Here is a 20,451-nt window from a genome sequence, read left to right as displayed (position 1 = left end):
TTCCCTGTATGAAATTGAAAGGAAAAATAAGTCTGCTTGGAGTAGTAAAAGAGTATGAAGGAACAGTCAAGGGGAATAGCTCAATTAGTAAAGGCATGCAAGTCTGATGCTTGCATGTCTTAGACTTCTGGTTAGTCTCTAGAGTCACATGTATCAGAGTGATGCTCTGGCTTCTTTCTCTCTCCCTCTTTTTTTTCTCTCTCTCATATGTAATAGTAACATATATATTTTTAAGAAAATGCTTTAAAAGAAAAGAACTTTAAAAAAAAGTGGCCTGAGACCAAAAAAATTAAAAGAGCTTTGGATTTAAGAGACCTATGCTAACTACTCAGCTGTAAGAAATGATGAAATCTTTTTTGATACATCATAGATGGAACTTAAGAAATCATGTTAAGGGACATAAGCCAGAAGGAAATGGACTCATTCATAGGTGAAACTTAAGAAGCAAACAGCAGGAAAATACAGGGGAAAACTCAGACTGGCTTTGATTGTAACAGAGCAAAGGATTCTAAAGGGGGAAGGCAGTCAATAGTGTATTTAGGACTCAGTGCATGATGGCAGAGGAAGACCGCATTTACTGATAGGTGTTGTGTGCAGACACCTATCAGGAGGAGATAAGAAGATGTACTCCTGACAACTGACTTGTAAATCACTGCCTCCCCCCTACCCCACCCCACCCGCCCTCCATAAAGTGATTTGAAGAAACAAAAGGTCCATTCTAAAAGACTCTGTGATCAATCTTCCATCCTACTCCCTTTCCTCAGTCTCACTGCCCAGACAGACACAACCACCCCTGCTTACCCTGGGAGACCTGAAGTAGCAGGCAATGTGCACAGCACTCCACATGGCAAGAGTAGAGGTCACTGCTCTGAAGATCCACACCAACTGATATCCACTTCTGATAGGTCCCATCCCCATTGGAAAGAAGATCCCCAGAATCCATTTCCTAGACAATTTCTTCTGCCAGTCCCTGTTCAGGGCGCCATTTGCCATATGCCAGTCCCTGTTCAGGGTGCCATTTGCCAGGCTAGCTTCATGGGCGGGAGACAGACGACCAGGGACTCATGGCCGAGCTGGGAACGCAGTTCAATCTTTATTGACGAGCGGGGATGCAGTTCAACAATCTAATCTCTTCCTAACCACATAGCAGGCAATGTGCACAGCACTCCACATGGCAAGAGTAGAGGTCACTGCTCTGAAGATCCAGACCAACTGATATCCACTTCTGATAGGTCCCATCCCCATTGGAAAGAAGATCTCCAGAATCCATTTCCTAGACAATTTCTTCCCCATTATTTATCCAGATCATGGAAATTTCTGGGGGATTAAAAAAAACCATGTGCTCTGCAGAAAAGAATTGCAATCCCCAGAGAAGTTTCTCTTTGTGTCTCTAGGAAGAAGAAAAGAAGCTCAAATTAAATAGACCACAATGTATCAGAACTTGACAAGGGTGTCTGCCAATGAATTATGTTCACTGCAAGAAATGTCTAAACCCACAAAGAAACAAGAGCCCAGGCTCATTAACCACAAACTTATTTTCTGTGTGCTTTCTACTAGGGCAGTGTACTAAGGAAGGGTGAATAAGTACTTAAATCATGTTCTCCTTCTAGGAGGAGAAGGCCTTGAATATTTTTTTTTTAAACTGCAGAGCCAGGATCTTGTGTACAAATGGTACAAGCACTGAGCAACCTTCCCCTGACCAGTTTTATTTTAGAGATAGAGGATAGAGGTAGAAGGGAGATACAGATGGGGAGAGAGAGACACCACAGCATGACACCAGCATCCTATGGTCATCCATGATGCTCTCATGTGGTACTGGGGCTGGAACCTAGGGGCTCAAGCAAGGTAACATGTATACTTTACTGAATTATCTCCTGGCACTCTAGTTCTGAGTATTTGAAAACTATATTGTGGTCATTTGTTAATCAACTTTGAAATTCTTTTATGAGTCCCAAAAATGGAAACTGAATTACAAACTGTGTGACAGTAGTAAATCAGTCACAAAATGGAGAATGAAACTCAATCCTCCTTTCTCCATCTAAAGAGTGAATGGTACAGCAGCTAAGTCATCTCAGTTCTAACTCTAAGTTGTACTCAGGTTAACACTTTAAGTGAAGACATGCCTCTTTGTGTGTAAGCCAGTGTGAGTAGTTTTCTGCTACCTGCAATCATTATAATTAAGATGGTTATTCAGGTAGTGAGTGATAGAGTCAAAACTCAAACTCTAGTCACCTACCCTTGGACAGACAGTTCATGTTCCTAACTGACTCAAATGTCTCCCCAAAGGATCACAAAGTTCTAGAAAGTTCCACTATATAAGATCACTTCTGGGGTGGGGTAGATAGCATAATGGTTATGCAAGGAGACTTTCATGCCTGAGGCTCTGAGGTCCCAGATTCAACCTCCAGCACTATCTTAAGCCAGAGATGAGCAGTGCTCTGGTGTCTCTCTCATACTCTCTCTCTCTCTGTATATATATTCTTTTTTCTCATTAAAATAACAACACAAAACAAATAAAATATATATTTTTAAAAAGAGCACTTCTGGGTTGGGAAAGAGATGCAGTGGTAGTGCATAAGAGTTGCATGTAAAGGTCGAAGGTTCCATCATCAGCACCACCAATGGCTAAAGCCGAGCAGTGCTCTGTTCAGAAACAAGACACACACACACACAAAAAAAAAGATCACCTGTTAGAACAAGTACATTAAATCTAAGTTTCCCATAATATGATGATTTGCTTTTAATAGGGTCATACATGAAAACATCTATAATAACTAAAGCCTGTCCAGTGAAGCCATATCTTTAATGTATATGAGCTTTGTACTGAAAAGAATCTTGTTCTAAGGGAGCTGGGTGGTAGCACAGTGGGTTAAGTGCACAAGGCGCAAAGTGCAAGGACCGGCATAAGGATCCTGGTTTGAGCCCCCAGCTCCCCACCTGCAGGGAGTCGCTTCACAAGTGGTGAAGCAGGTCTGCAGGTGTCTATCCTTCTCTCCTCCTGTCTTCCCCTTCTTTCTTGATTTCTCTCTGTCCTATCCAACAACAACAACAGCTATGACAACAATAACAACTACAGCAAGCGCAACAACAAGGACAACAAAATGGGAAGAATGGCCTCCAGGAGCAATGGATTTGTAATACAGGCACCAAGCCCCATTAATAACCTTGGAGGCAAAAAAAAAAAAAAAGAAAGAAAAAGAAAGAAAGAAAGAAAGAAAAAGACCTATTGCTTTTTTTTTTTTTTTTTTTGGTAAGTCTAGATTTTAATTCAACTGGTGATATGTAAAGGACTTGTTAGAATTGCTCTATCTTCCAAAGTACATTCTGACTTCTCATTGACAGGAGATGGAAGGATATGTCTCATAGGAGTCCCAGAGGAGGCATTCCCAGACATACTCCACTCTGTCAAGACAAGAACTGCTGAATCTTAGCAAGATTAAAGTGTAAAAGTAATCAGGGAAGGAAGGGGCAGAGAAGGCATCAGGGTCCCAGTGCAAAATGATGGAAGAAGACTTCAGTTGGTGGTGGGAATGATGTATAGTAACCTATCACAGGGAGATAAGAAAGAATATTTATGTGACAACAACTATCTTGTAAATCATTATTCCCCCATAAAGTGATTTGGAAAAGAAAAGAAAAAGTAACCAGGGGAAGTTTGCACAAAGACTTATAGATCACAATAGTCTAAAAATGGGTTTCAGGACAGAGTGAAAATAACCTAGTTGAGAAAAAGTAGCATCTGAAACCAAGGGTTCTGAGGACAGAAGGACATGGTGTTCTTGTGTTTACCTGTCCTTTGCAGGGTCTCTTTCTCATAGTCCAGGAATCTCTTTGACCAGGCAATACATTCTTCTTCTTCTTCCCCCCCCCGCCATTTTTTTTGCCCTTGTTGCTCTTGTTGTTATTATTATTGTTATTGTCGTTATTAATGCTGTTGTTGTTGGATAGGACAGAGAGAAATGGAGAGAGGAGGGCAAGACAGAGAGGGGAGAGAAAGATAGACACCTGCAGACCTGCTTCACTGCCTGTGAAGTGCCCCCCTGCAGGTGGGGAGCCGGGAACTTGAACCGGGATCCTTATGCCGGTCCTTGTGCTTTGCACCACGTGCGCTTAACCACTGCGCTACTGCCCGACTCCCAATACATTTTTCTTCTAACCAGTTCTTCTGATACTGTAACTCATGCAGATTGGCCTCCCATGTTTTCTGGGTGATGTGAGCCACATGATCTATAGCCTGTCTGGAAAGGGTGCCTTTATTGAAGACCAGGAAATCCTGTCCATCATATGCATAGTGGAAGAATCCTGTGGTGCTTCTATCTTCTAGTAACTTACAACCTATCATTCTCTGGTAGGTATGAAAACCTGAAATACACATGCAGGCCAGGAAGGGTTTACATGGGGATATAGAGGTGGCCAAGCAGAAAGGACTGGGGGCGTAATGGGAAGCCACCCCCCCCCCAACACATTATCACCCAGGCCTGCTATGGTATCTGAATCTTCAGAGGTTCTTGTGGCATGAGCCACCTCTTGGCTGATACAGAGTGCCAAGTGCATGGCAAAGGAGCATAACAACTGTTCCACTGTAGTTACCTGATCAATTGTTCCCATCAATTGATGAACTCTGTGGCCATTGGGAGTACAACAGAGGAGGGACAAGCAGAAAGCAGGGAGGCAGAAATACCCTGGGATAGCTTACCTGATGGCTTGTGAACATGTAAGCAAGCAGCCAAGGGTGCCAGGAATGAGACACAGAGTGGCCAAGTTGAGACTGGAAAGGTGCAAAGTCAGGTTGGTAGGCCAAAAAAGGCTGGAACAGTATTGGGGAGCATGAGGCAGATGGATGGGTGGAGGCAGTGGACAAAGGACTTGTGGGCAAGAGACAGACAACTGGCAGATATCCAGACAGGGCCTGAATCCCATTGACCAGAACTCCCAGGCTCTTCCAAAAGCCACAGAGAGTGCCAACCAGCAAGGCTGGCGTTGGCTGTCTTCCTGGGACGTCTGTGCAGGGTGGGGGCTGGTGAGAGAGCACATTCACTAAAGCTGCAGTCAGCACCTGAGTGGTTGTAGTGGCTCCAAAGCTGTTTCAGCTGCACCTTGAACTCCTGCTGCCAGCCCTGCAGCAGCTGTGTGTACCTCTCCCAGCGATCGGGTGCCAGTTTCTCCACAATCCACAGTGCCTGAGGCTCCTTCTGCTGAGAGATGCTGTCATATGAGGTGATGGGATGGGAGTCCACACACCCAACAGAAATAAACTCAGGGATTCCATACCAGCATCCAAAACACTCAGGTGCAAATATCTCAGAGAGTGAGTCCCTGGGAAGGCAGCAGAGGAAGAATGTATTTAGAGTCTGAATTGAGGCAGCCATAGCTCCTTTCTACAATATTTAACCCCATACCAAGGTTCCTAGTACAGGGATATCGTCCATGCCTTCCACCACTCTTCCAGCCCAGCTGATAATTCCTCTTTCAGAATCTCTGCACTCCAGGAATTGGAACTTGGAGAGGACTTTAGAGTTCTCACCCAGGGTTTTAGCTTTTTTGTTGTAGTTCACATTTGGAAACCTTAGGAGTAGAGTTCTGCTCTGTTGCTGGGAGAAGGAGAGACGACGATTATCACTCATGGGGTTGCCCAGGGGTGTTAACCCTGAGGAACACTTAAGAGTAGGATCACCTTACTCCTTTGTTTTATAACCAAGACTCTGTGTGGTAAAACAGGGCCCTCACTACCCTTGTGTGGGCATACACAGAGACTTCTGTGCACAGGCACAGAAGTCTTTACTCTGGTCCTTGTGCTTCACACCACCTGTGCTTAACCCGCTGTGCTACCGCCCGACTACCCCTTCTGCCTTTTTTTAACTTTTTCTTTTTGTCTTTGGGGGTGCAAATGGAAGCCTCTAGGGAAGTCAGGTGAATCTTATCACAAAAGGGTTCATTCTTATGAAAGTAAGAGCCGGGAGAGGGCAGTAATGCAGTGGATTAAGTGCACATGGTGCTAAGCGCAAGGACCGGCTTAAGGACCCCGGTTCAAGCCACTGGCTCCCCACCTGCAGAGGGGTCGCTTCCAACCTGTGAAGCAGGTCTGCAGGTGTCTGTCCCTCTCTTCCCCTTTCTGTCTTCCCCTCCTCTCTCGATTTCTTTCAGTCATATCTAACAAGAACAACAAGGGCAACAAAATGGGGGGGGAGAGGTAGGAGAGGGGAAGAATGGCTTCCATGAGCAGTGGATTCTTAGTGCAGGCATAGAACCTAAGTAATAACCCTGGCGGCAAAAAAATTAAATAAAATTAAATAAAATAAGAGCCACAAATTGGAACAGAAACACAAGTTCTAGCTCCAAACCGACTTCCCTGAGTTCTATGAGCTTCTGGTTGTCTTTTACCCACTTCTCTAACTTATGATACCTTAGAACCCTGGGACTAGGTTTTTTTCCCTTTGTGTTTCCTGCAAGACCAAGTTCAGGGAGTTTGGCCAATACTTGGTGAATTAAATTGTTGGCCAAACATTTTACTTCTCTGCCTTGAAATGATAAAATATGCCAAAATAACTATAAATCTATTTAACCTGGAGTCTTGACTTTAAAAAAGAAACCTAAAACAAAGGACAGACTAGCAGATGGGAAGCAGAGTTGAAATCTAATTGCATGCACAATCTGGACTCTGCAAAAAGTGTCCATGTTTGAATCTGCAACCGATTTTGAAATGGTTCCATTTCTCCACATCTGGAAAGGCTTTGTGGTTGCTCTGCAGAGTGGCAACTATTTAAAGATGGAGGAGGCAAAAGATGAACACATTATAAACATTATTTCTTACTCTTTCTTGGACTCCATCTGTAATTCAACGAAATTCAGCAAACACAGGAGCACCTTTCCCATTCCAGGCACTGGTTCCTGAGCATAAAACAGATAAAAGAGGCTGCATGTACAAAGTACATACCCTAAGGGAAGGAAAGCAGGTAAACAGACAATACAAAAGAAATACAATATATTGTTGTTAAAATTTGTAGGCTCTGGCCGGGCTGGCTGGCTTCACGGCGGGTAACAGAGACGCGGAGACCACGGCTGGGCAGGGAAGCTGTATTTCTTTATTCAGGAACAACGATTCACAAACTAAGACAAACTAATCACCAAACAGAACTCGGCTGTCTCTTTGCGGCGGCACAGACACTCTCTCTTACTCTGTAACTCGGGAACTCTCCAACTCTGGAACTCTGGAACTCTCGTACTGGGGAACCCTCTGAAACTCTTCCACTGTGGAACTCTCTCTTACTCTGTAACTCTGCAACTCTCGAACTCAGGAACTCTGTCACTCTGTCACTCTGGAACTCTCGGACTCAGGAACTCAGGAACTCTGTCACTCTCGAACTCAGGAACCCTCTCCGGGGGTTCCTTGGGGCGGGGCCAAGCAGGCCCGCGAAATTAGCAGGCCTGATCCAATTCTCTTGGGGGGGGGGGAGGGCTAGAACAAACCAATGTAAAGCATACGACAATATATGACTTTTTAAAAGGTTCAGTGGAGAAAAATAAAGCTGCCAAGAGAGCTAAGCAATACAGGAAGGTGACTTCCGAGCAAGCAACCAGAGTGAGGGGGGTCACCAGGCAGATATATAGGGCAGCAGCCCAGGCAGGGGACAGTGCTCAGCACAAACCTGGTAAGTTCTAGGAGCAGCAGGAAAGTCTGTGGTTGCAGCTGAGTGCCAAACTCACAGAGCCTGGTGTTGCAGGAAACACAAAGAGAAAAATCTAAGCCCTAGAATTCTAAAGTGTCATAAGCTATAGATGTGGGTAACAGCCTACCAAAGGCTTATCAACTTCAGGGAAGAACATGGTAGCTCTTGGTTTGGGGGAAAGAAATAAGTAGAAATAGTTTTCACAGTGACTCAGAGGTAAAAGGCCTTATAGAAATCAAATTCCAAGCAAAGAATGAAAGAAGAAGGGGAGGGGAGAAGGAATTCAAAATGAGACTGTTACTGAGCTAAATTGGATTGGGACAGAATTTCCTTTGGAATCTGAGGTTCCTTTAGGACCTATGAAGTTTGTATGCCTATTAAATTGTAATAAGCAAAAAAAAAAAAAAGTAGTATCAACTTGGAACATCAAGATTTCAGTGGAAATATTTATTCTAGTAATCATTAGTGTTATCTTCACACAATTTAAAATTCATGTAGCTTTAGTTTTTAAAAAAAATATATTTATTCCCTTTTGTTGCCCTTGTTTTATTGTAGTTATTATTATTGTTGTTATTGCTGTCGTTGTTGTTGCATAGGACAGAGAGAAATGGAGAGAGGAGGGGAAGACAGAGAGGGGGAGAGAAAGACAGACACCTGCAGACTTGCCTCACCGCCTGTGAAGTGACTCCTCTGCAGGTGGGGAGCCAGGGGCTTGAACCAGGATCCTTACTCCGGTCCTTGCACTTAGCGCCATGTGCACTAAACACTTATTTTTTTTAATGACGATTTAAAAAAAAAATTGCTACCAGGGCTATTGTGGGGCTCGGTGCTGCCACTATGAATCCACCACTCCTGGCAGCCATTTTTTCCCTTCTTTTCTTTTTCTATTTCACTTGATAGAGGGAAATTGAGGGAGGGATGGGATAGAGAGGGAGAGAAAAAGAGAGAGACCTGCAGATCTGCTTCACTGCTCAGGGAACCTCCTCCCCTTATAAGTGGGGACTGGGGTTCAAACCTAGGTGCTTAGACAAGGTAGTATGTTTGCTCAACTGCTTGTGCCACTGCCTGGCCCCCAATGATAAATTTTAAAATGCTTTTTTTGTTTGTATATTCATTTATTGGATAGAGACAGAAAGAAACTAAGGAGGCCAGGTGGTGGCATGCTCAATTAAACCCACATAATACTAAGTGCGAAGACCAGCACTAGGATCTGGGTTCGAGTCCCTGAATCCCCCACCTGCAGAAAGGGATATTTCACAAGTGGTGAAGCAGGTCTATAGGCATCTATCTTTCTCTCTCCCTCTCTGTCTCCCTTTCCTCTCTCAAATTTTCTCTGTCTAACCCCCCAAAATGGAAAAAATGGCCTCCAGGAGCAGTGGATTCATACTGCTGGCAGCAAGCCCCAGTGATAACACTGGAGGGAAAAAAAATAGAAAGAAACTGAGATGCAAGGGGGAGACAAAAAGGGAGAGAGACACACACATGAAGTGCAGCGGGGTAAGCACACATGGTGTGAAGCACAAGGATCCCAGTTTGAGCCCCTGGCTCCCCACCTGTGGGGGGAGGTCACTTCACAGGTGGTGAAGCAGGTGAGCAGGTGTCTATCTTTCTCTCCTCATCTCTGTCTTCCCCTCCTCTCTCAATTTCTCTCTGTTCTATCCAACAACAACAACAGCTATAACAACAATAACAACCACAACAAGGGTAATAAAAATGGGAAAAATAGCCTCCAGGAGCAGTGGATTTATAGTGCTGGCACCGAGCCCCAGTGATAGCCCGGAAGGCAAAAGAAAAAAAAAAAAAAAGAAAAAAAGAAAAAAGAAAAGAAAATATAATTTCATCAAAACCTATATTATCATCAACACAAGGGTTTGTAAAGAAAAAAAAAACCCTACATTATCCAAAGCTAATAAGAGGCAGACACACAGAGAGATATATGGTCTGCTGACAATGTTATTCCATTCATCCAAGTACAGTGGAATGTGCTCTTCTCTAACCTCAGTGCCTGGTCAGGGAATGGGGATCTCACCAGTTGGCCTTGACTTCAAAGGCAGCTCTGCAGCTAGGGGCAGGCTTCCATCTGCTGGTCATCTGTCCAGTGTGGCTCTGTTCCAAAACAACACAGTCCTGTCCCTTTGGTTTGCTGGGGAACCATCTGGTACATCCATAGATATAAGTCATGCTTACACCATAGCTGGGCTTTCAGGAAGCTGCCTCAGCTGTATTGGGAGCTTGGCTTATAGATGTTAAGTCAGTAACTCAGAACAACAAAAAAGCAGGGAGAAGTTCTGGTGTTCTTTCTCCCATAACATGCTGGATTTTGTGATCCCTTACATCCTGCTGGGATGTGCTGCTTATATGATCAGATTCCTAATTTACCTATGAAGGTTGAGTCATTTGAAAAGATTTATGTTTGACTATTTTTGAGTTCTAAAAGTGGCAATTTTGTGTCATCTGATATCACCTGATTTTTTTTTCTTCTTGCTGCTTTAACTGTATAGCTGTGCTTTTCTCTTCCTTTCCACAAACTTTTTATCAGGAGCAGCTTACTTATTGAGCTGATTTTGGTCTTCAAGTGGTTTCTTTCTTTCTCTTTAAAAAAAAAAAGTTTCTTCCGGGAGTCGGGTGGTAGAGCAATGGGTTAAGCGCAGGTGGCACAAAGCGCAAGGACCAGTGTAAGGATCCCAGCTCCCCACCTGCAGGGGAGTCGCTTCACAAGTGGTGAAGCAGGTCTGCAGGTGTCTATCTTTCTCTCTCCTTCTCTGTCTTCCCCTCCTCTCTCCATTTCTCTCTGTCCTATCTAACAATGACGACATCAATAACAACAACAATAATAACTACCACCACAAAAAACAACAACAAGGTCAACAAAAGGGAATAAATAAATATATATTTAAAAAGTTTCTTCCAGGCGGGGTTAAATAGTATGATGGTTGTGCAAAGAAACTCTCATACCTGAGGTTCCAAAGTCCCAGATTCAATCCCCCACACCACCAAAAAGCCAGAGCTGACCAATACTCTGGTAAAAAAAAAAAAGTTTCTTCCTTCTTAACAAAAGATTTATTTCCACTCTCCCTATAGCTACATGTCTTTAATTAAAAGTAAAATAAATAAGAATTTTAAAAGATTTATTTTCATGACAAAGAGAGAGAATAAGAGAGGCAAAAATACTGTAGAACTCTGGCAGATGGCAGTGCCACAGACTGAATCTGGGAACTCAGGCAGGCAAGTCCAATGCACTATTACTGCACATCTCCCCTTTCCTCAAACAGTTGTAGCCCCTTGAACAGACAACTCTTAGATAAGATTCAGTGGCTACTTTATAGTCCCAGATTATATTCTCTTTAACCTGCAGACAAACATGTAGGAGGATTTTTTTTCCTACAGAAAACTGTAAAAAGCCATGAGTGGGGAACTTAACAAGGTATTATCTGGCATTCAACTATGGGAACAACTCATATCTCGGGGGTATTTACCATCCACTTGGAATTATGGAGGTCTGGCACTCTAGCTACTATGCTACCTCCTAGACCACTCCATTAGTTTTATTTAGTTAGCTATTTTTATTTTTTAATTTTTTGTTGTCATCTCTAAGGCTTCACCTCTCCCAGCCAACCTTTTCCAGATAAACAGAGACAGAAAGGCAGAGAGGGAATGAAACCACAGCACCAAGGTTTTCCCCAATATGGTGAAGGTTGGGCTTGAACTTGCGTCCAACACATGGTCACTCAGTTGGTCGTAAACCAAATCTTTTTTCTATCCCTGTATCCCATCTAGATTGAGGAGTTAGGTCTTAAATTTTGCACTCCATAGGTGCAGAGAAATGAAGGTAATTCCTAAGATCATCTTTAGAACTCATAAGTGGAAGAGCAAAGAACCACACTCTGCTCAGCTAGGAAGGTACTCCCTGCTTTAAACCACTGTGGGGCCTTAACTTAGAGGTAGGCTACCCAGGCTCGTTTTTTTTTTGTTGTTGTTGTTGTTGTTTCCCAGGCTCCTTGCCCAGATACCACTGCTCTCCCGCCCTCTAGTGTCAGGACTTTCTTCCTGATTTCCCTGCCCCTGGAACCAGGCCATAGGTCTTCTTACAAGTGGCCATGGGTCCTGATTGGACAACAAAGTCCTGATTATTTCTTAGCTCTTTCAAGTAGCTCCATGCCTTAATACAGTCAAAATCATGATGATGCTTGGAAACTACACTTTGGAATTTCAGGCATTATGGGAATGAGGCGGAGGAGTAGAGAGTGATATTTTTAGTTAAGAGGGTCTTTGGACATGTCTTGAAACATGCAGTCACATGGACAGTTCTATATGCAGCAAGAACTGCTAGTTCCTCTCCTAACAACTCTAACCACAGGAATATATTGAGGGTCTGGAATTGCTGAATGTGACTGTTGGACCTCTCAGGTACTCTTGTAGGCTACACTTTGGAAGGCTGCCAATGTGTCCTTTTGTGTCAGTTTTATTCTTTCCTGAATTTCTTTTTATATATTTATTTATTTATTTATTCCCTTTTGTTGCCCTTGTTGTTTTATTGTTGTAGTTATTATTATTGTTGTCATCATTGTTGGATAGGACAGAGAGAAATGAAGAGAGATGGGGGAAGACAGAGAGGGGGAGAGAAAGATGACACCTGCAGACCTGCTTCACCGCTTGTGAAGCAGCTCCCCTGCAGGTGGGGAGCCGGGGCTCGAACCAGGATCCTTGTGCTTAGCGCCACCTGCGCTTAACCTGCTGTGCTACAGCCTGACTCCCCCCTTTTTCCTGAATTTCTAGACAGTACAGTCTTGACAGCTACAGGTATAACAGTGAACACAACAAAGTTCCAGTTCTCTGAGCTAATTTCTAGAAGGAAACTGATGGCCCTATATAGAATACAAAATTAGGGATAGAGGAGGGTTATAAAGACTATGAGGAGGGTCTGGGTGGTGGCACACCTGGTTGAGTGCACATGTTACAATGCTCAAGGACCCAGGTTCAAGCCCCCAGTTCTCACCTGTAGGGGGAAGGCTTTGAAAGTGGTCAAGCAGTGCTGCAGGTGTCTCTCTGTCTCTCTCCTTTGCTATCATCCCCTTCTCTCTTGATTTCTGGTTGTCTCTATCCAATAAAGATAATAAAAAAGAGAATGAGGAAAAAACAAGAGAGTAGAGAGGCCTGATGTTTTAGATAACAGGGGCAGGGAAGGCATTTCTGAATTGGTAGCATTGGAGCAGAGATGTGAATGTGAGGAAATGAGCAGTGAGCCACGGGAGAAAAGCCTTCCAGACAGAAGAGCAAATGTGTCCTGGAGGGTGACACGTTCTATGTGTTTGAGGAACAGCGAGAGGCCACTGTGGAATTGTCTCTTAGAGAATGGAAGATACACTCCTGGGGCGGGGGTGGAGGGGAGGGATGGGGATCTCAGTACTTACAATATACAATGATAGCCATGTCTCACATTTCCCAAAAGAATTCTATTTTATGAATGTTATTCTTTTAATGTAGTTCTTTGATATTAGAACAAAGTGTGGTTTGATATGCTAGTCTTGAAAGGTTTTCCAAAATAAATATACATTTGGGGATCAGAAATGGTGCCCTTTGTCATCTGTTTCAGTTGGGATTTCAATAAAGCAAATGTGCACAGTGTGTTTGACTTTTAACTGAGGGCCCTCTGATTCTTGGCAATGTTCTGGGGGGGGGGGTGAGGATTGAGGTCATAGGATTTTAGTGAGAATAGACAGAAACTCCAACTAGTCAGGAGAAAGTCTATGAATTAGTTGAATTTCTCAGCTTTAGACAGATTCAGTGCCAACCAAGAAGAGGGCCTCAGGGAAGTGAAACAATGTCTTGGAGAAATTTCTACCTTGGCAACAGCTCCATGGAAACAGACTGAAGTCTAATGAAATCTATAACAAATGCCCTTATTTTCTCATGTTAACTCTTTGAACTCAAGGTCATTTCTATGCACATAACCTCCAAGTCTGGATTTTAGCACTAGCCCTATAGGCATCTTGGGGAGCTTATCCATTAGACCATTATTCATGAAGAAGTATAAGTAATATCAAAGAACTGACCATAGTTATTTTAAAAGCAAACTCATTAACCACACGTAACTATATAAGAGAGAACCCAAGAGTATCCCTGGCCTAATTATACTAGTCCATAGCCCCAGGTCACACCTTCATAAGGGCTAAAATGAACAGACTAAGTTATAAAAACAAAGCTTTTTTTTAAATCCAAATTCTGCAGCTACAGTAAACCACAGTTACAGATTTGTGGTTATTCTTTCTGGTCATATTCTTTATGGCACAGAGTCAGATCACTTTAACTTCTGAGGGAACATTACTTTTGAACAGAATTTCACCCAAGAAGCATTTATTAAATGCCCATTGGTCACTAACTAGCAGTGAGGAAACAAAGAACTGAAAAATGAAATCATTCCCTGCTTCTAAGGAGAGTCTCTATGGTGATATTTTTCTAAATAGAGATTGTAGGACAACCAGAAGCTACAGGAATAAAGGAAAAACAGTTATCTATAAGCTAAAGAGTGAATGAAAACAACACATTGGAAGTGACTGGAGTTATCTTGACATTTCCTGGAGTTCTGACCCCAAACACTTTAGTTCCTTCTCCCTGCACTTCCATGTCTAGAAGCTCCTGCTCAGGGCTAATGCTTGACCTACATAGCAAGTAGACCAAATCTTTTTCCATAACCCAGCTCCCTCCCAAAGTCCTTCCAACATTTAAGAGTACTTGGCCAGGGTCACTGGAATAAAACTTAATAATGCAGAACTCCTTGCAGAGGTGTGGGCAGGGTAAGTGGCCAAGTCAGAGACAATGAGGGACCCAGAAACTAGTAGTTATGGGAAGTGAGATCATCTCAGGGGTTCAGAGAAGAAGGGAAATTCAGAGAACACTATGTAGAGGTATATGGTTCCTATTGGGTTCATTACAGAAAGCAAGAGGAGGAAGGAAACATCCCCCTCTCTCTTTGCTCTCTGCTATCTGATCTCTCTCCTTTTAGTGTCTCCTATTGGGGGGACCTAGATAGAAATAAAACAAGTGAAACAGAGAGGGGGGTGAAGGTGTAAGATTTTAAGCAACCAAAAGAAAAATAACCAGCACAAATATCTGCTCTTTATAATTAATTGGTTCTTATTCATGTCCCACCAATGATAAAAGTTCCAAGACAGCACATCCAGAAAAGGAAAAGGCCTGGACTTTAGATCAGAGACTTCAGTCACTGCTCATTAAGTGAGCTAAGTTCTAGTTTCACTGTGTTGAAATAAAGACATTTTCTCCATTCACCACAAGAATTAATGAGACCATCTCATGAAACGTTGTGTTCAAGAACGTGGCTATGTTATCAGAGAGTTCTTAAGGAATACATTTGAGTAAAAAATTAGCTTTTCTATGTTCTAGAAATATCACCCTTGCTCTCCCTTCTCCTACCTCTTTCTATCATATGACTCTAACTCTCACTCCCATTTCTCCCAGTCTTTCCAACTTCTAACTTGAATAATGGGACTGTTCAGGATTACATTTCTTTTTTTAAAAAAAATTATTATTATATTTATTTATTATCGGGAAATTGTTAAGCCAGCCCCCCCCTGCTCCACCCTGCATTCCTAATACTATGACCTATCTACATAATCATTGTTTTGCCTGAAAGATCCCCACCCATTCCATTCCTTTGATCTATCTTTCAAGACCCTCGCTGCCTCCAGGGTATCATTAATCCCACCAGTTAAAACCCTCGCAACAGTTGCTAAGGAAGTTCCTACCTTCCCAGCGCCCTTTTGCCTTTCTCCACCCCTTTCCTAGCCATTTCCATTTCCAACTTGTCACTTCCGGGTCTGGCCTTTAAAAGCATTGCTCTCTGATCAATAAAGACATTGCATTGCCTAGTCTGCCATGAGCTTGGTTCCTGAGTTGGTTCCTGAGCTTATCTCCCGTGTTGCTGAGTGAGCCAGGCTGGCTCCGGTCATGTTCCCTCCAACCCAGAGAGCACGCATCCGGGAAGAGGCATCCCCACACTTGCCCAGCAATTTATTTATTGGATAAAGACACCTAGAAATTGAGAGGGAATGGGGTGATAGAGAAAAATAGAGACACCTGTAGCACTGCTTCACCACTTGCAAAGCTTTCCCGCTTTCCCCAGGTGGGAACCAGGGGCTCAAACCTGGGTCTTCGCATATTATAATATGTACACTCGACCAGGTATGCTACCATGGCCCCTGTACCCAGTATTTCTTTTTCCTTCTTCTTGCCTCAAGGTTTATCACTGGGTTTCAGTGCCTACAAATCCACTACAAATCCACTGCTCCTAGAGGTCATTTTTTCCCATTTTGTTGCCCTTGTTGTTGTTTTTGTTACTGTTGCCATTGCTGTTGTTGTTGTTGTTGTTGGATAGGACAAAGAGAAATCGAGAGAGGAGGGGGAAGTTAGAGGGGGAGAGAAAGGTAGACACCTACAGACCTGCTTCACTGCCTGAGAAGTAACCCCACTGCAAGTGGGGAGCCGGGGGCTTGAACCTGGATATTAATGCTGGTCCCTGCGATTCGCACTATGTACACTTAACCCACTGTACTACCGTCCAGCCCCTTTCTCTCTCTCTCTTTTTTTTTTTTTTGCTTTTTTTTTTTGCCTCTGGGGTTATCGCTGGGACTCAATGCCAGCACTGCAAATCCACTGCTTCTGGAAGCTATTTTTCTCCCCCATTTTTGTTGCCCTTGTTGCTCTTGTTATTTATCATTGCCATTGTTGTTATTGATGCCATTGTTGTTGGATAGGACAGAGAGAAATGGAGAGAGGAGAGGAAGACAGAGAGGGAGAGAGAAAGATAAAGACTAGCAGACCTGCTTCGCCGCCCGTGAAGCAACCCCCTGCAGGTGGGGAGCTGGGGGCTCGAACTGGGATCCTTACACCTGTCCTTATGCTTTACACCACCTGCACTTAACCCGCTGCACTACTGCCCAACCCCCTTCTTCTCTTTTTTAAAGATAAATTTATTAGAGAGAGACCAGAGCTCTGAGAAGCTCTGGCATTATGCAGTGCCACAGAATGAACCTGGGACCTCCTACATGCAATTTCTGTGTGCTATGACTTGCAGTATCTCCATATCCATGGAATACATCTCTATAGAGGCAGGAAGTATGATTGTCTGGTTCACAGTCTTATCTGCAAATGTGTTCAGCATACAATAGCCCATCACCCAATATTTGTGGAATCAACACACAGGTAATCTGAAGGAGTTCCTTCCTGTCCTGCTCTTGACTTACTGCCAATGGTAGCAGCCCAGACTCAGAGAAGCCTGGTCCACATCTCTTGTGCTTTCCTGACAATGGAAAACCTCCCCTTCCTTCTATTCAGTTGACTTACTCTACAGAGGGTATATTTTTTTTAAAAAGCATGTAAATGAGTACAGAAACATGGCTTTACCTCTGTGGATCTTTTATTATGGATAGAGCTTTTGGTAAGGAGAAAGGGGGTAAATAAACCTGAACTAAAGGCTAGTGGTAGTGCAGTAGGTTAAGCACACGTGGTGCAAAGCTCAAGGACTGGAGTAAGGATCACGGTTCAAGCCCCCAGCTCCCCACCTGCAGGGGAGTCTCTTCACAAGTGGTGAAGCAGGTCTACAGGTGTCTATCTTTCTCTTCCCCCTCTGTCTTCCCCTCCTCTCTCCATTTCTCTCTGTCCTATCCAACAACAACGACATCAATAATAACAACAACAATAATAACCACAACAACGATAAAAACAAGGGCAACAAAAAGGGAAAAAAGTAGCCTCCAGGAGCAGTGGATTTGTGGTACACACACACACACCCTTGAGGTGGGTTAAGCCCACAGGACCGGCTCAGGGATGCTCCACAGCAGCAAGGGGGTCACTTCACAGGCAGTGAAGCGTGTCTGTAGGTGTCTTTCTCTCCCCCTCTCTGTCTTTTCCTCCTCTTGATTTCTCTCTGTCCTATCTAACAAAGACAGCAGCAGCAACAACAATAATAACAACAACAATGATGATAAACAACAAGGACAACAAAGGGGAAAAATAGCCTCCAGGAGCAGTGGATTCTAGTGCAGGCACTGAGCCCCAGTAATAACCCTGGAGGCAAAGAGAGAGAGAGAGAGAGAGAAACAAAAGTCAAAGAAAGGATGTGGGTAGGAAAGAAAGGGAGCAAAGCTCAGAAGAACAGTGAGAAAGTTGCTAGGAAAGTCTTTTCAGAAGATGATATAAAAATCCTACCTACAAGGAGGGAAACTTTCAGTTAGTCCATGCTTCTATAGGTTCTGGGTTCCACAAGTACATTTCTCTGCCCCTGACTTTTCCATTGCACCAATGCCAAGTTTTAGGAAGACACAATGCACTACACTCTCACCTCCCCAGGCTGACTAGCTCTGGAGTTCTGAGGTAAGAGAACTGTGGATACTCACAGGCAGTATTGTGCTTCAGCATTAATAAAATGATGAGTGGTTACAGGAACTCCATCAGCCTTCCCCTAAAGTCATTTTTTGGGATTCTTTAAATTAAACACTAACAGGGTCCCAGTTGATCTTTACGCCTAGGTGTGTCACTCAGGCATAAGTAATAATAATAGTAAATAATAATAATTATCTCCCAATAATAATAGGGGAAATATTTAGTGTCATTAGTTGCTAGGTAAAGACAAAAATGTAAGTACAAGACTGACTTCCTTAGAGACTATCTGTTTTTAACCCTTTGTTGGTTTCAAAAAATTTTCAATTTAAAAATATTTATAGAGCACAGGTATGTGCAAGAGACAATAAAGATAAGTAATACCTGGACCTGTCAGATCCTCAAAAGAAAAGAAGCTTTTGGATATGCATATTGGGATTTTTAAAAGATTAAGATGATGGCATGTCTTACTTAACATGTAAGTAATACTTTTCTCCCTTATTTAAAAAAGGGTTTAGATAAACTTAGCAGCAACAACAACAAAATTCAACTTTAAAAATGAGTACTTATCCAAAAAAATAAAATAAAAATAAAAATGAGCACTTGAACAGACATTTCTCTGCAGAAGATAAGCAATGACGAATAAACACATGAAAAGATAGTCGGGGGAGTCAGGCTGTAGCGCAGCAGGTTAAGTGCAGGTGGCGCAAGGCTCAAATATCAGTGTAATGATCCTGGTTCGAGCCCCAGGCTCCCCACCTGTAGGGGAGTCGCTTCACAGGCGGTGAAGCAAATCTGCAGGTGTCTATCTTTCTCTCACCCTCTCTGTCTTCCCCTCCTCACTCCACTTCTCTCTGTCCTATCCAACAATGACAACAACAACAATAATAACTACAACAATTTTTTTAAAAAGGGCAACAAAAGGGAATAAATAAATACAAAAAAATTTTTAAAAGATAGTCAACAACACTAGTAATTGGGGAAATGAAAATCAAAACCACAAGAAGATACTACTTCATAAACAGTAGGGTAGATATATAAAAACAGAAACAAGACTGTAAAGAAATTGAAAACTCCCTTCAGCTTCATTACTCGGGTGAGACCTTTCCTTTAATAGTACACTCTAATTTCATCTCAGGTAATTCACTTTCTAACAAAGTCCCATAACCTAGATATACACCAGTTTCTGTGAGAGAGAGCTTATGTGCACACGTATCCATAAACTACTGCAAAATATATACCTGAAAGCAGGATTACACTAGAGTTTGCAGTGAGTACCCCCCTAACACTTCCTCTCCACTATTCCAAGCTTGGGATCCATGATTGCTCAACAAATTGTTTGGCTTCATATGTTAACTCTCTTTTCAATCACCAGGTTCCAGATGCCACCAGGATGCTGGCTAGGCTTCCCTGGATTGAAGACCCCACCAATGTGTCCTGGAGCTCAGCTTCCCCAGAGACACACCTTACTAGGGAAAGAGAGAGGCAGACTGGGAGTATGGACCGACCAGTCAACGCCCATGTTCAGCGGGGAAGCAATTACAGAAGCCAGACCTTCTACCTTCTGCAACCCTCAACGACCCTGGGTCCATGCTCCCAGAGGGCTAGAGAATGGGAAGGCTATCATGGGAGGGGGTTGGTTATGGGGATTGGGTGGTGGGAATTGTGTGGAGTTGTACCCCTCCTACCTTATGCTTTTGTTCACTAATCCTTTCTTAAATAAAAAATTAAAAAAAAAAAAAAGAAATTGAAAACTTCATGTCCCACTATTGAGAATGCGAAAGGGTAGAGTCTACAAGAAACTCTGAGTTCCTTACAATATTCATGTATATAATTCTTCTGAACTGTATACTTAAAATGGCTAAGGTGGTAAATTTTATGTGTAATTTATCACAAGTAGAAAATCTAGAGTCTCCTTTCTTAGTACTTTCTCCAAGGTAACTCTGTCTTGCTCTTTTTACTCCATGAGAATGTAAAACATTTTCCTCCAGGGTTATCGCTGAGGCTTGGTGGGTGTACTTTGAAGCCACTGATCCTGGTGGCCATTTTTTCCTTTTTCTTCTCTTTTCCTTTCCTTTCCTTTCCTTTCCTTTCCTTTCCTTTCCTTTCCTTTCCTTTCCTTTCCTTTCCTTTCCTTTCTTTTCTTTTCTCTTCTTTCCTACTTTATTCAATAGGACAGAGAGAAATTGAGGAGAGGGAGCGGGAGAGAGGCGGAGAGAAAAAAGACAACTTGCAGACTCCCTTAATTTACAATCACCTTAATTTGATCCTCTTCCTGTGTTTACTATCGTAGTGACTAAAATGAACAACTGCCCACTTCTAAATCTAGGACCAAGCAAGCTTCCCTGTCTTCACTGTTAACAGCATCTAACACTTTGCACCAGTCACC

At 43.0% G+C, this 20,451-nt stretch overlaps 1 protein-coding gene across 1 annotated transcript; it reads right to left on the bottom strand.

Annotated features, from left to right (window-relative positions):
• Positions 1–1,135: 1,135 nt before the first annotated feature.
• Positions 1,136–9,776, bottom strand: LOC103116007 (major histocompatibility complex class I-related gene protein). Its single transcript, XM_060196947.1, is given in 6 exon segments — positions 1,136–1,327; positions 1,329–1,390; positions 3,790–3,852; positions 4,144–4,362; positions 5,057–5,316; positions 9,697–9,776. Coding segments are annotated over 6 exon segments (858 nt in total). The 5' UTR covers positions 9,759–9,776.
• Positions 9,777–20,451: the final 10,675 nt, after the last annotated feature.

Source organism: Erinaceus europaeus, chromosome 9 (genome assembly GCF_950295315.1).
Source record: "Erinaceus europaeus chromosome 9, mEriEur2.1, whole genome shotgun sequence".
Classification (NCBI taxonomy): Eukaryota; Metazoa; Chordata; class Mammalia; order Eulipotyphla; family Erinaceidae; genus Erinaceus; species Erinaceus europaeus.
This window is presented reverse-complemented; position numbering and strand designations above follow the sequence as displayed.